Source organism: Camelus dromedarius, chromosome 11 (genome assembly GCF_036321535.1).
Source record: "Camelus dromedarius isolate mCamDro1 chromosome 11, mCamDro1.pat, whole genome shotgun sequence".
Classification (NCBI taxonomy): Eukaryota; Metazoa; Chordata; class Mammalia; order Artiodactyla; family Camelidae; genus Camelus; species Camelus dromedarius.
In genome coordinates, this window is record NC_087446.1 from 47,350,924 (window position 1) to 47,364,784 (window position 13,861).

Genomic DNA, 13,861 nt, shown 5'->3' on the forward strand with positions numbered 1-13,861 from the left:
CCTGTGACCTCTAATACATTAGTTAATCTTTTATAAGAAAATATTTTAGGATCTTTTATTAATCTGGCTGTGTGGCTACCACGTTTTATGTACTTGCTGTTTGTTATCAGATACATTGCCAAGCCCTCTGCTTACATTGCTCCATTTATTCCCACCATAACTTGATGACGTTGGTATTATTATTCCTAAATTGACAGACAAGGAAGTCAAGATTACACTGGTTGATATGATGCAGAGCTGGGACTCAAATCCAGGGCTCTGGAATTCTAAAAGCCTCGTTCCTAAGCCACATTCTGGGAGGGCAGTGTGCAGTATGGTAACTCCAGGACACTGATCCCTCGGTAGACTCTTGGTTCCATCTTTTAAAAGCTCTGTGATTAGAGGCACATTACTTAACCTCTCTGAGCCTCAGTTTCCTCATTTCTAAATGGAAATTATTTATCTTATGAAATTATTTTTTGTGATTAAAAAACATGTAAGGAAAGCAGTTAATACTGCCTAGTACTATGGTACTAGTATAGTATAGGACCATAATGTTTGCTGGATAAAAATTGTCATCATGCTATTAATGCCCATTTTAAAGTTTAATATGTTTGTGAGAAAATATTGTCAATTATGCAATTGATCACCTCATTGGCAGTATATTTCCATTTTTATACATTTATTTATATATATAAATATATGTAGTTCCATTTTTATAGAGGATCATGTAATTTCAGGTAGTTTTAATCATCTTAAAGGAATAATTTTATATATTTAAGACAATAGCATTCAACAGACTTTCTCATTCATTCATGTTTTTCCTTTCCTCCTGTTTCCTAAAAACTGAATATTCATAAAATTGGACATTTACATTTTTTATCCTTACAAGAAAATTAAAATACATTCTAAAACAGGGGGATGTTTGTCTTGTCATGTACCATTATAACAACTCTCTGAGAGATGCCAGCATATGTTATGTGGGATAAAGGCAAGCTCCCATTTGATGGAAAGGTTGCTCCTGTGCCTCGTTCTGCTGATTGAAAGACAGGACATTATCAGTGCAGCACATGCCCTTATCTGTCCAATGGCTTCATGTTAAGATCACCGGGCACAGTTGGGTACATTCTTTGGTTTCAGACAAGTGCATTATAAAATGGATGGTCCCAGATGAAGAATTAGAAGATGTGTTTGCAACTCGTTGTAACACATTCAATTCTGACTGTAAGAAAGAGATAGCTGAAGCATCCTTCAAAGTGACGTGTCATTGTGAGGCATGCCCCCACCGCCAGGAGCCCCGCAGGTGCAGGTGCTGAGGTGATAGCCTAACATGGTGCCTTCAGGTTTGTAGTGACAGCTTTGCCGTTTATCTGCCAGGTCAACCTAAGAAGGAACAGAGAGAAAAGGAACATAACACTGGAATCAACACTTTCATACTGTGTATAGAGCTTTAATTCCATGTCTGATGAAGCTATTCTGATCATTTATTTTTTATTTTAAGTATGTTTGATAAAGGAAAAGAATGGAGCTAAGAACATATTTTGTAGCTAGTAGGGTGCTAAAGTTAGTAGCTGTCACTAATTAAAAAAATAGTTAAATCTCTTTTTAGAAGAAGCTAAGAGTATAGACTTTTAAGCTAGTAGGAGGCATGAGTTAAAAGTGTCAGCTTCTCTATGTGTGAGTGGTGTGCCCTGGGCTAGTTAACCAACAACTTCTTTTGGGACCCATTTGCCTTTTTTGTAAAAAGGGGATGATGTTACTTTTCTGTAGACTTCCTTCAAAATGCTGACCTGAGTATCCAGTTAGGTGGCGTATGTAAAAATCATGTCCAATTTCTAGATGAGCCTCTTATTAAGCTGGGCTTTTTCACTCATTCATTCATTCATCCAGCAAACTTTTACTGGAGATTTTTAACACATTGACTTAAAACCAGTTGTACATGTTAAATTTCTACTACATTAACAATCTTCAGGATTGGAGTCAGATTTTATTCATACCGTTAACTTTGGTGCCTCACACAGTGCAGGGTCCAGAATTGGTACTCAAAATAATTCTTAGAAGAAAAAAGGAGGAACACGAAGGGAAAGATGATGGTTCTGGCAACTGCAAGTTAACAGAGGATAATGCAAAGTAGTGATCAAAGCTACAGGGATATTCACATATTAAAATTTAGGAGAATCCATTACCAAACATAATGTGTTTTGTGTGAAACAAGGTTAACATACGCATTGACGCTTTCATTTTTAATAAGTTGAGAGTAAAACAGGAACTGTTTATCCTTTTATTTAATTTAAGTGAACAATCCATAATTGTTTTGGATTGTTTATAATACATTTACTATGCATTGTGATTATTTCCATTTGCAGCATTCTTTTCTGCCCATGTAATCGTTCCCTCAGATGACTTATTTTTAGATTCTCATTCCATTGAGCAGTTAACAAATTTACTCTGCCCACTTAAATTTCCTGTTTGAGAACAAAGTGTAGATGAACAGACAAACTACAATTTTGGCCTGTTAAGACCTAAAGACATTAATATTTTGTGAACTACCTCAGACCCTAAATCATTTTTTTTTAACCTAGAAAAAACATCAGTGTAACATCGTAGGTGCATTTAACATGGTGTGTGTATGCACGGCTGGGACACTGTGCTGTGCACCAGAGGTTGACACATTATAGCTGACTATACTTCAATTTAAAAAAAAAAAAAAAGAATGTTAGCAATCTGCTTCACCATCAGAGCAGGAGATCCTAAAGTTACAAAGAATGTCTCTCGTTTGAATATTTAAATGTTATGCAGTATATTCGATTTTACTCATACCTCTTCAGAAAGAAAATATATTTATAGATAGAATAAAAGCAGTTGTAAGACTTTAATCCCTTTGGTTATCTAGATCGTAGAGCATCACTTACATACCATTTAAATCTCTTACTGAAAAAGTTGCTTTAAATCACAATGAAATTCTGATGCACATTAACATAAAAAAGCTACACTCATGCTAAGTTTATTTCTGTAAACAATGGCTATATACGTTAAAGCAATAATTAACAAGAACTAAGCAGTCAACATATTTTGGATCAGAGGCCACATTTCATATATCCATGATTTTTATAACAAGATTTGTCACCAAGTAGTCTGTACATTGTTAAGTAAAACACCAAAGCCCCAAAGATACTTACATGCAAATTATTTAAGCATTCAAATCTAAAAGTAAAAGCGGCAGATTCGTTTCTTTTCCTAGGAAAGACTAGACATGGCGTTGGCTTGATTTTCAAATAGTTTTTAGATTTGCCACTGAAATACAGAAGCCCTATTATAAACATCATTAGACTGAGACAATGGCAAAAGACAAGTTAATAAAACCTCACTATTTTTCATTGTTTATTCATGATTAATCCAGTAATTTTGTATTTTTCCTAAATGTTTGTTTAAATTCTTTTTAATGATTTATTGTTAAAAGAAAGTCTAGTTTGCTCACTGTCAAGTGCCCTGGAGCCTAAAGTTAAATAAGCTTCCTTGTTCTTAGGGTGATTTAACTCCCTGAAAGGAATCCCTATTTGGCCAAGTCCTCCTGTCCCGGCAGGGCTAAGTGCTCAGATTCATGTCAGATACATAGGTTGTATGTCAGTTCCACCTGTGGAAAAAATGTCTCTTAGCTGCTAAAGCTACAACTGAATATTCAAAGCTTAAAGAAGGAAATTAAGTCAGTTATTAATCCAAGATGTAAAACATTCTAGTAAAAGACAGTTACTTTTATTTCTGTGCTTTTGTTTGTCTTATTTTCAGCATCATGAACTCAATGGGTGATCTTTGAAGAGAAAAACAGTCTTGAATTACTTATTCGAAGTGTGTTGGGTCTTAAAAGGAACATTATGAAATGGGGAAAACATGCACTCTAACATAAACATACTCTATTTTTAGCTCTGTTCAAAATAAAAAGGCTAATATTGATTATAATGAAAAGGATTACAGTGAAATGCTTTGGCAAATAATATTTGTCCTGGTGAAGGCAATATTTGATTCAACTAATAGCAGTATAATAAATTATTCTAGAGTTATTTTTGAAATTATGTGCCTGTGACCACAATATTTGTACTTAGAGTTAAACACACAAAATTTGATTTATTCATTGATTGTAAGACAACACGCTCTTTGTTTCTTTATAATGTGTAAAATTTTACCTTCAGAATATGAGTTATGGGTTTAAAGGAGTATTTTAATATCCCAGCCTTCAATATTTATTTTATTTAAAGTAAATTATCTTTTAACACCCCTACACACTCAATTTCATTTCTAACACTCATGTGGTGACAGCTGAATAGTAAAATAAAATCTCTCAAACTTCGCATTAATTTCTTAATCAGGAAAGGAAATCGTATAGCTTTACAGATACAAAGAAAAGCCTATGTTTTGTTTGTTTCTGTGCAGTTAACGTACATAGTTCAGCAAAGAATGTATATGGATAACATAGAAGAAGTTTGGAAGTATTTATCTGTGAATCACAGTTACTTATTAGGCTCTATGGTTCAGTACACGAGTCCTCTGAGGAAAGTGTAATGGTTTCCTATGGGAAAGGACGATTTGGAGACTCAAAGAAGAATTGACATTTCATCATTCTTTAAGATGTTGACAGATCTGGGGATGATGCTCAGAATGAGCCACAGCAGTTGTGTGGGAAAATGTATGTCCTCTGTAAAAATAGGGTCTTCATCCATGAGACTGGGCAGCTGGTCTCCCAGAGCCTGGAGGAGTGCAGAAACAAAGTATGCTTTAGTATTTATCTGTACATCTCCAATTAGATGCAAATCCAGTAAGATATAGCCACAAATAAGATATAGTATACAAATCCGATAAGATACAGCACCCGCCTTGAAGGACTCTCAAGGAGAGAAAGTAACTTGGAGAAAAACAAGAGGCTATTGGACTTGGCAGTTAAAAGCAATTTTGTGATTTTTGAGAGAGTGACTTCAGTGATATGAAGTGAAAAACAGATTATTGGGTAAAAAGTGATTATGAAACGGAGTATGAAAAATAGTCATAGATCAGTTCTTTGCAGTTTGGTGACAGGAAAAGGTGTGATGGCTTGGAGATGAAGAGCACAGCAGGATTACAGATGCTTTTTAAGAATGGAAAGACTGCATAGGGTAGTCACCACAGTAGAGAGACTGAAAATCAAAGGATGATATAAAAAGATGCGAGTAGGGGAGAACTGGGGTCACTGATGGGGCAAGGTTCCAGAATAGGTTTGGGCATTGAAGATGAAAGCTTAGGAACAATGCTAGATTTCTAATATTTCCAGATATTTGGGGGAAGCCTAATTGCATGTTAATGCACATACACCATCTTAACAGTTATTTGTCGACTGAGGCATAAAACTAACATAACAATGAGTTGTTAGAAAGACATAGGATTCAAAAGTAAGAGCTGTGAAATATTTTCCTAACAAAATATGTCTCATGTTTCAAAATCATAGTAAATGAAAGGACACAGAAAAAAAAAAAGAAAAAGATGGGAAGGCAAATGCTTCCTTTGTTGAAGGAAACCGGCACATTTCCTATGGCATTGAGTCAATTTTTATCTTGGCAGTAAAACAGATTATCACAACAACTATGGGACATTGTTATTATTATTGAGTGGATCACATGTGCAGCTTGTCTTTTCTAGTGAAAGAAAAAAATGTATGGGTTCTGTAGTGAATGAGAACTCTAAGGTCAGAAAAAAAAATCACACAGTATCTACTTTTTGTGGTTTTGTTCATTTATTTGTCTATTTGTTTCAGCACCTAATGTGGCTCCTTCAGATGTAGGAGGTGGGGGTGGAAGCAACAGAGAACTGACCATAACATGGGCGGTAAGTATTAAGAAGTTGCATATATTATAGCCTGCTTTACCTACACTGAATCTCCAGCCCATTTTGTTTCCAGAAGTAAGTTGAAATAAAAGACAATGCCCCAAACACAAGCAAGAATAAATTACCAAAATTAATTTTTTTTTTCCTTAAAGGCATGCCAGATTTTACCTGGCTTACTATGGCTTAGTGTGAATTCATATGCAAAAATAGATTCTTGATGCTAAAGGGTCTGTTGGCCTGAAAGATTAAACAAATGTTCAACTGTCTTATTCAAGAGATGTTCTGAACTCACTGTGGCCTGATAATGCAATTGCAATTTATAACATTTGCTCTGAACTTTCAAAATGCCATAGATTTGGTTAAAATGTCTTTTGTATCAGGACCTGTTTTTAAATTAGAGTTTGCTTTCTCCCTTGAGACTTACTTTGATCACCACATGTAATCTATCATGATAGGTAAGTCTTTAGAAGTCTCCCCAAGTGACTTGTTACTGAGGTGTCCATAACATTTTATTAAGTTTGTATGACCCAAAGGGGAACTTTCTATCAGAGATTATAATATCGGGAAAACAATGCATTTTACTGGAGTTTTGAACTGAGAGAGATATTGGGAGGAAAGGGAAGGCTTTGATAGCACAAATTTGTATGAATCAGACATCTGGCATTTATCAAGGTAACATATTTTATATAGCTCTGTGTATCCATTAAATATTTTCAGTATTGAATCACTGCAGATAATCAAAGAACACAACTAAGGCTCCAAAGGATTCTGAGAACTGCAGGAAAAATGACAGTTTTTATTCTTTACATGAGTCAAATTGATTTATGTAATTAATGAATATTTAGTAAAAATTGACTTACTTCATTCTGTGCTGTGTATTTATATTTTATATTTGACATTTAAATCATAATTTTAAGTAAGATTTAAGAAAACGTTGCCTCTTCTTTGTTCAAATTTCAAAGATGCGTCAGTTTTAGTGACAATATCACATACAAAGGTGAAGATATTGGGAAAATTTGAACACCTTACTCCTTTCCATAGGCTTGATTTTCTAAACTCTGTATGTATCTGACACACAATAAGATGGGGAGCTTGTCCAAAAAGTCAGAATTGGAAATCCTGTTCCAAAAATTTGAAATCAAGTCTCTGGGAATAGGACCTGAGACCCATTAATTTTTGAAAGCTTCATAGCTTATTCTGATATATGAATTGCAAAAAACTAAGTCTAGAACTATCAAGAAAAAGGATTGACACTCTGGTGGGGATGTTAAGCTCTTCTATTAATAATTTAAAATCACATTTTGTTCATCCAAGTGGTCATGCTTCAAGATTTCTAGACTGGGCAACCAAGTATAACTTCACCCTTTGAGCTTTATAGATTTCCATATGTTCCCATTTAACATAAGGATACTCAAGCCACTGTGTTGTATTCAGTTCAAGGTTTTTCCTCAAGACACCTTACCTTTGCTGTTCTGGTAAAAATAAAAAAAAAAAACCAAAAAACCAAATGTACAATATTTACAATGGGCACATTTACCTTATTGGCTAAAAAAGATTAAATGATGCTCACTCCCTAAGTTTGCTTTGAGTCAGTATTTATAAAATAGTGTTAAATTATGGAAGCCCCCTGGGGCCCTCCCTGTCTTCTAGGACCTCTTATTTGTACTAAAGTTCCTTGTTTTCACAGCGGAAAAAGAAAAAAAAAAGGATTGATAAGGCCGACACAGACTCCTTTATTGGGCAGTTGATGTGTAGTAATTACTCTGAGAAAACAATGGGAAACAGAGCTCTGGCTTCAAAGTGGAGTCGTCTGGGGCCCGGAGCCAGCCTCCCACAGATGAGGGCGGATGTTCCTCCTTTCTCCACGCCCCTTCTGTCTTTGTCCTCGGACCACTTTCTGTGGTTCGGTTACAACACAGTTAACTCTCTTACCATAGCCTTTCACCCCAAAAGAAATTCATTTACTTACCCACTGAAGAAATATTACTTGAGGCCTCAGTCTGGGTTCCAGGGACAAAGAGGTAAATAAAACTGGCAATAACCTTGCCCTCGGGCTACTTACGTTCTGCTAGTCGAGAGAGACAATAAAGTAGATGACCAGTGAGAGATACAGTGTGGGTCATGGTAATGTGAAAGGGAAGAAATAAAGCGGGGAGATGGGGTATGCAGTACTGAGGAAAGGGTCTTGAAATGGCAGATCCCGTGGCCAAGAAAAACATCAAGGAGCTTTTTGACCTCTAGAAAGTGAGGGAGGGGCCTTTTGACACATGGGAAAGCATCCTAGGGAGAAGCCCTGGGATGTTCCAGAAAGAGCAGACTCGGTGAGTGACGCCATCGCGTGTTCGAGCACCTTTGTGCCCCGGCCTTTCCAGGCCGCTCTCACCTGTGAGCTCAGTGTGCTTTTACAGAGAGCACGCTGTCACGTGTAGCGTGATTATTGTCGGCGTCGGATTGTCTCCCTCCCGCCCCCCCTCATTGACTGTATCGCTTAACACCATTTCCTATTTCAATTTCTGTTCAGCCTTTGTCAAGAGAATACCACTACGGCAACAACTTCGGTTACATAGTGGCGTTTAAGCCGTTCGATGGCGAAGAATGGAAGAAAGTGACAGTCACTAATCCAGATACTGGCCGATACGTCCATAAGGATGAGACCATGCGCCCTTCCACTGCGTTTCAAGTCAAGGTCAAAGCCTTCAACAGCAAGGGGGACGGGCCCTACAGCCTAACAGCCGTCATCCATTCAGCACAAGACGGTGGGCAGACGGGGGGCAAAAACCGGGTTCTCCAGCAGGCGCTTCGTTTGCTGCCTTTGGGGCTAATTACTAGGATCTCTTTAAGATACAATGCGTTTAGTAAACGAGTGTTATTTAGAGCCAAATTAAAGTGTCAGCCCCTTTGTCTAAATGACAAGAGCGTTGCCAAAATCTTTTTCATCCTTGAGATGTTTACGGTAGTTAGGGAATCTCCGCTAAATCATTGGCTTAGACCCCTGTTCCTGGCCTCTTGATTATAATTTTGCAGTCAGAAATTCTCCAGACATGATGGGAACCTCCGTATGTCTGCACATTCATAAAATTCACTACTTGACAAATTTCTTAATGTTCACTTTTTGATTAAATTTTTCCTTTTAACTCAAAATTATGTAATTGTAGCATTTATGTAACTTTTTTGTCATCACAGTACAGGGCTGGAATTTTATTGAAGGGAATTTATGAATTCTATGAAAAAGGAATCAAAAACCAAGTTGAAATTTATTTCTTTGAAAGAAAAAAATGTCTGAAAGGCTATTCAAGGGGGAAAAAATACAGATACTGGTTCTCCTTGTTTTTCAAGAAACTTTAACTGAATGGAGCATGCTCCTGGAGGACTTCATATATATATTATAAATATATATATTATATGGGATTATATATAATTATAAATATGTATCAGCATAGTACATATAGGTATTATATACAAATATAAAATTATATATAAATATATCATTATACATAATATATAATGCAATGTATTATACAATATGCAATTATATAATGCATTATATATAATTATATATTACATGTTATAATATATAATTATAAATATATATAATTTTATATTTGTATATAGTTATATGTATTTATTATATATTATATATTTTATATATAATTATACATATTATGTATTTATATTTGTATATAATTATATATAGTATATATATGTATTATATATACAGATATATAATAATAATGAGTTTCAGACTAAACATAATTATATTGATTTCTATGATTTCCTATCTAAGCTGCTCTGCTTTTTATTATTTATTTTCCTGTTAAAAAAGATAAGACCTCCTCCATCATATCTCTGTACTCATATACATCTTATACATAATTAATGGCCAGAAAAGCAAATAGGGAGTTTCATTGCCCTCTGACCTAACACATTTGTGCTTGACCAAGTTTCTTTTTGCACATGTGTAAGAAGCACAGATGGAGGAGTTTGAAACCTGAAAACTATGTGAGATGCTCTTCTGATCTCTTAGAGGAAAAGCACTATTAATTTCCCCAATTTGCATTATTTTTGGTCCACAATAACCATTTAGCTACCCCTTAGAATTTATGCTCTTCAGTCATAGAGTTATTAGCTTTCATATTTGCTAAAAGTTTAATATCTATTCAAATCACCACATGATCTTTACTTCCAAGACAAACATGTATACACACACACATACTTTTTTAAAGTTAGCTGAACTAAATGCAGAGAAAGAATGAAAAGTAGAAATTATTTAAGTTTATTATCAATTCAGGACTTTCTAGTCCTGAGTAATTAATCTTAGTTTTTCTACACTTGTTCTGATTCCGCAGAAATGTGATAAGTTGACTTGGTGTGAATTGTTTGAACAACATGAGTACATCTCACAAAGAAAATGAAAGTGTAAAGCATTTTACAAGTTATTTTCTCACCCAGTATCATTTTTTTTTTACTGTTTTATTTGATGCCAAAGTAATCAGGCAAAAGGTCATGCCTGTCATCTCTTTAGTTATAACCATCTGTATTTAATTGTATTTCTTTCCTAAATGTTGCATGAGTCTCATAAAACCTGCGTGTGCTGAAACTTGTGTGTGCCCCTCTTCTCTTCTGCTGCTGAGAAATCAATCACAGCACCACATGTTGATCTTGATCGGAGAAGGCGACAGCGTTCACAGGCAGGACATTTTAGCGTAAAGGAGGATTATGGCTTGTTAATAAAAGACAACAAACATTGATCACTCCTGCTTAAGATTTCCTTAGTCTCTTTGTGTAATTTTCAGAAGGGATGTAAATTACATATTTTTTCACTGAACAGAGGCCTTTTTGATACATATTTGACTTGATGCCCAGTTGGAAGATTAGACTTATAAAAGCTTTCCTGAGCCCACAAAGCAGTGGATGTCACAACTTGTTTCAAAGGATCTTTAAAAAAAAAAAAGTCTTAGCTTAAACATGAAAGAGAAAGAGAAGTATTGCTGGGTGTCTTTAGCACACATAAATAGGAGGTATTAGAAAGTTGAAAATTAATTGTAATGTATAATATTCTACACTAAATACCAAATTTCCTATTTTTGATAATATAGTTGTCATTCCTTTAGGCAGCAAGTGGTGCTATTCGAGTTTCTTAATATAAGCGTCTTCTATAAGAATATAATGTTCTCATCAAATTCCGATTTCAGCTCCCAGTGAAGCCCCATCAGAAGTAGGCGTAAAAGTCTTATCAGCTTCTGAGATATCGGTTCATTGGGAGCATGTTGTAGAAAAAATAGTGGAAAGCTATCAGGTGAGTCCAAATTTTATCAAACCCATAATTATCAGCATGCGTTTTCAAATGTGTTGCATCTTTCAACGTTCTGTGTCCCTCTGATTTATGTGACAATTAACACTATATTCTCTGTGCTTAATATGTTGGACATTTATAAACAAATTTTTAAGAGTAGAGCAGAGTTTCCTAACTGGCTTATCTATGAGAGGTGTAGAGTCCTGTGTGTAGGTAAACAATTGGCCAAAATAAAAACTAAGGTAGTAATAGTAGGGATTAAGCAAGATCTTTTGAAACATTCTTATAAAATGTTGGGAATCTCAAATTTGGGGGAAATCATTTTGGTAACTTGGTAATTTAAAATGCCATCCTATTTGAATCAGTAGATCCACTTCTAAAAGGATCTCCAAAGTAAACAAAATATACTAAATATGTATCTTATAATGTTATCTATGAAGGCAGAAAATTGGCAACACTCAAAATGCCCCCCCCAAAAAACTCCCCTTGAAATGTCTTAAAAGAGTAGTGGGAATTAACTAGATAGAAGGGAGAGGACCTGTCTTAGTTGAAGGGAGTAAGACCTGGAAAATCAAACCTAATTTTGTTGCAATCTTTAACACGATGCTAATGAAATTCAGACTTGATTGTGTACGAAAAATGAAGTCATCTCTGATTTTTAAGCACAAAGAGTGAAAATTAAGAGGAATTGACATCCTCTTACCTTGGCAGATGAGCAACTGGATGGCAAAGAGAGTCAAAGACTTAACCTGAGTTAGCGCTAACATAATGAAGTGTCAGAGCAGTGTCTAAAACTTAGATTTCCTCATTCGGAGTTCGGCGCTGTACACCAGATCACAGAGCCCGCCTCCTGCCTTATTCAGTGAGGGGACAGTGACTGACATTCTGGAGCCATGGCCAGTGAGCTGCCCACCCAGTCAGCTTGCCCTCTTAGTTCTTGTGCTCCCCCTCCTCCTTTGCCCATGGAATATGCATTTCATGGGGGCAGATTCTGTCTGTTTGGGTATCAGTGACCAGAGCAGTGGGGCTACGGTAGGCAGCATGCAAATATTTGCTGAGTGCTGATAGTTAGCATGAGGTATCCTCAAATAAAGTGCTGCAGTCTGGTTATCCCAAGGCTATTTTTCTGAGACGTAGCCCGAGGTGCTAGGTTGTAAACACACAAACAGGAAGTGTTTCTTCTTGACATCGTAGGTTATGATTTGGGTAGATGTCAAAGCGTTTTCAGTTCATCTTTGCAAGCGTTCAGCTGAAGTTGTCACCAAGGGAATGGAATTATAGGAGTGGACTGTGGAGACGCAATATTCATAACTTATTAAACTTACAGTTACATTTACAGCTGGTAGAAAAGACATGGGAAAGAGAGAGAAATTCACTACGTGTTACAAGCTCCTTTAGTAAACAAATCCAAGGTATCTTGGGAGAACACATCAATATTTAGAGCTTTCAAGCCATATCTTGGACATAGAAGTTCTTCCTTTTTATATTATCCATTTCTAAGTAATAAAAAAGAGAAAAAAGATTATTTAATATATAACCCACTCATTGAGTCAAAGTGCTAAAGATGCATTTTACTTTGTTAAGCACATGCTACAGAAATATATGTTGTCTTTGTCTAAGAACTATATATTGACAATTTTATGACTTTCAACATGCAGAGTACAAAGGAAATATGAGACGGGAAGCAGTGTGCTGGCACCAATGAATTTAGACAATAATCAGAACCTACACTCTTGATGGGGAAGATTTTCAAGTAAATCTTCAGCAAAAAATAATCTTTAAATTATCTTTTAACAGCTAAGATTTTCTCGAATGATTAAAAAACCTGTATGCCATCAAGGAGTTTAGTTTCACAGATCTCTGGCTTTTTGCAACTTCACGCTAGAAAATTCTTAGCTTTGTTGCTGAGCAGACATGGCTTTATCTCTCAGCTCTGTCACTTAAGAATTTTGCGGAAAATTTATTCAAACTTTCTGAGCCCTAGTTTACTCACCTGTAAAGCGGAGAGTAATGAGGGCCTCACAGCGTGTTGTGTGGAGGAAATGAAATAACCAGTGTGTGGTGCTTGTCCCTGTTCGAGAACATTTGAAGATGATGATGAGGGTGATGATAAGAATGATATTTGTTGAGCCTTACAACGTTAAACACTTAATTAAAGCTAATCATATTGAATCTACACAGTGCCAGGGTATAGACACTGTTATTTTAAAGATGAAGAACTTGAGGTTTAGAAACATTTGTCTGAGCAATAATTGGCATAACCTGACTTGAACCTAGGTCTTGCCTCTCCAGAGCATGGTTAATTAAAAATGCTGGAAGTAAACCACAGAATTACTGTTTCCATTTATTCTTTCTTAAAAAGTTTTAAGTCTTTCACACAGAGCTTTGAATATCAAAGAGACAAGCATGAAAGCTTAAAAGAGAAAATCCATAACATTTATTTTCCTCTAAGAAAATGCCCCGTATGGAAGTGGGGGTGGGGTGGGGAGGGCTTGAGTCACTAAAATGTGGTTATTGTTTCTATTTTAAAGTAATGAAGGAAGAAGCCAATGGTTTAACAAGTTAGATGGTTAAGAAAACTAACACCCCATTGCACTTCCCATGAAAATGTACTATGGGTCTATGTTATAAAGAAACAGAGAAAAAAGTAGCACATAAAATAAAATAAAGTAGAATAAAATATTTGGAGAAGCCCAAGTTCTGTGTGACTGACCCCATCGCAAAGTTAATTTCCTGACA

The 13,861-nt window shown here is 35.7% G+C and overlaps 1 protein-coding gene across 5 annotated transcripts in view; it reads left to right on the forward strand.

Moving 5' to 3' along the window:
- CNTN1 (contactin 1) overlaps positions 1-13,861 on the forward strand; it is a 287,326-nt gene that overhangs the window by 236,915 nt on the left and 36,550 nt on the right. For all 5 annotated transcript variants that reach the window (XM_010974876.3, XM_010974883.3, XM_031462744.2 and 2 more), the window contains 3 exons: positions 5,759-5,829; positions 8,351-8,585; positions 11,022-11,125. In XM_010974876.3, the coding sequence (XP_010973178.1) occupies positions 5,759-5,829; positions 8,351-8,585; positions 11,022-11,125 (410 nt within the window). The remainder of the gene's footprint in view (positions 1-5,758; positions 5,830-8,350; positions 8,586-11,021; positions 11,126-13,861) is intronic.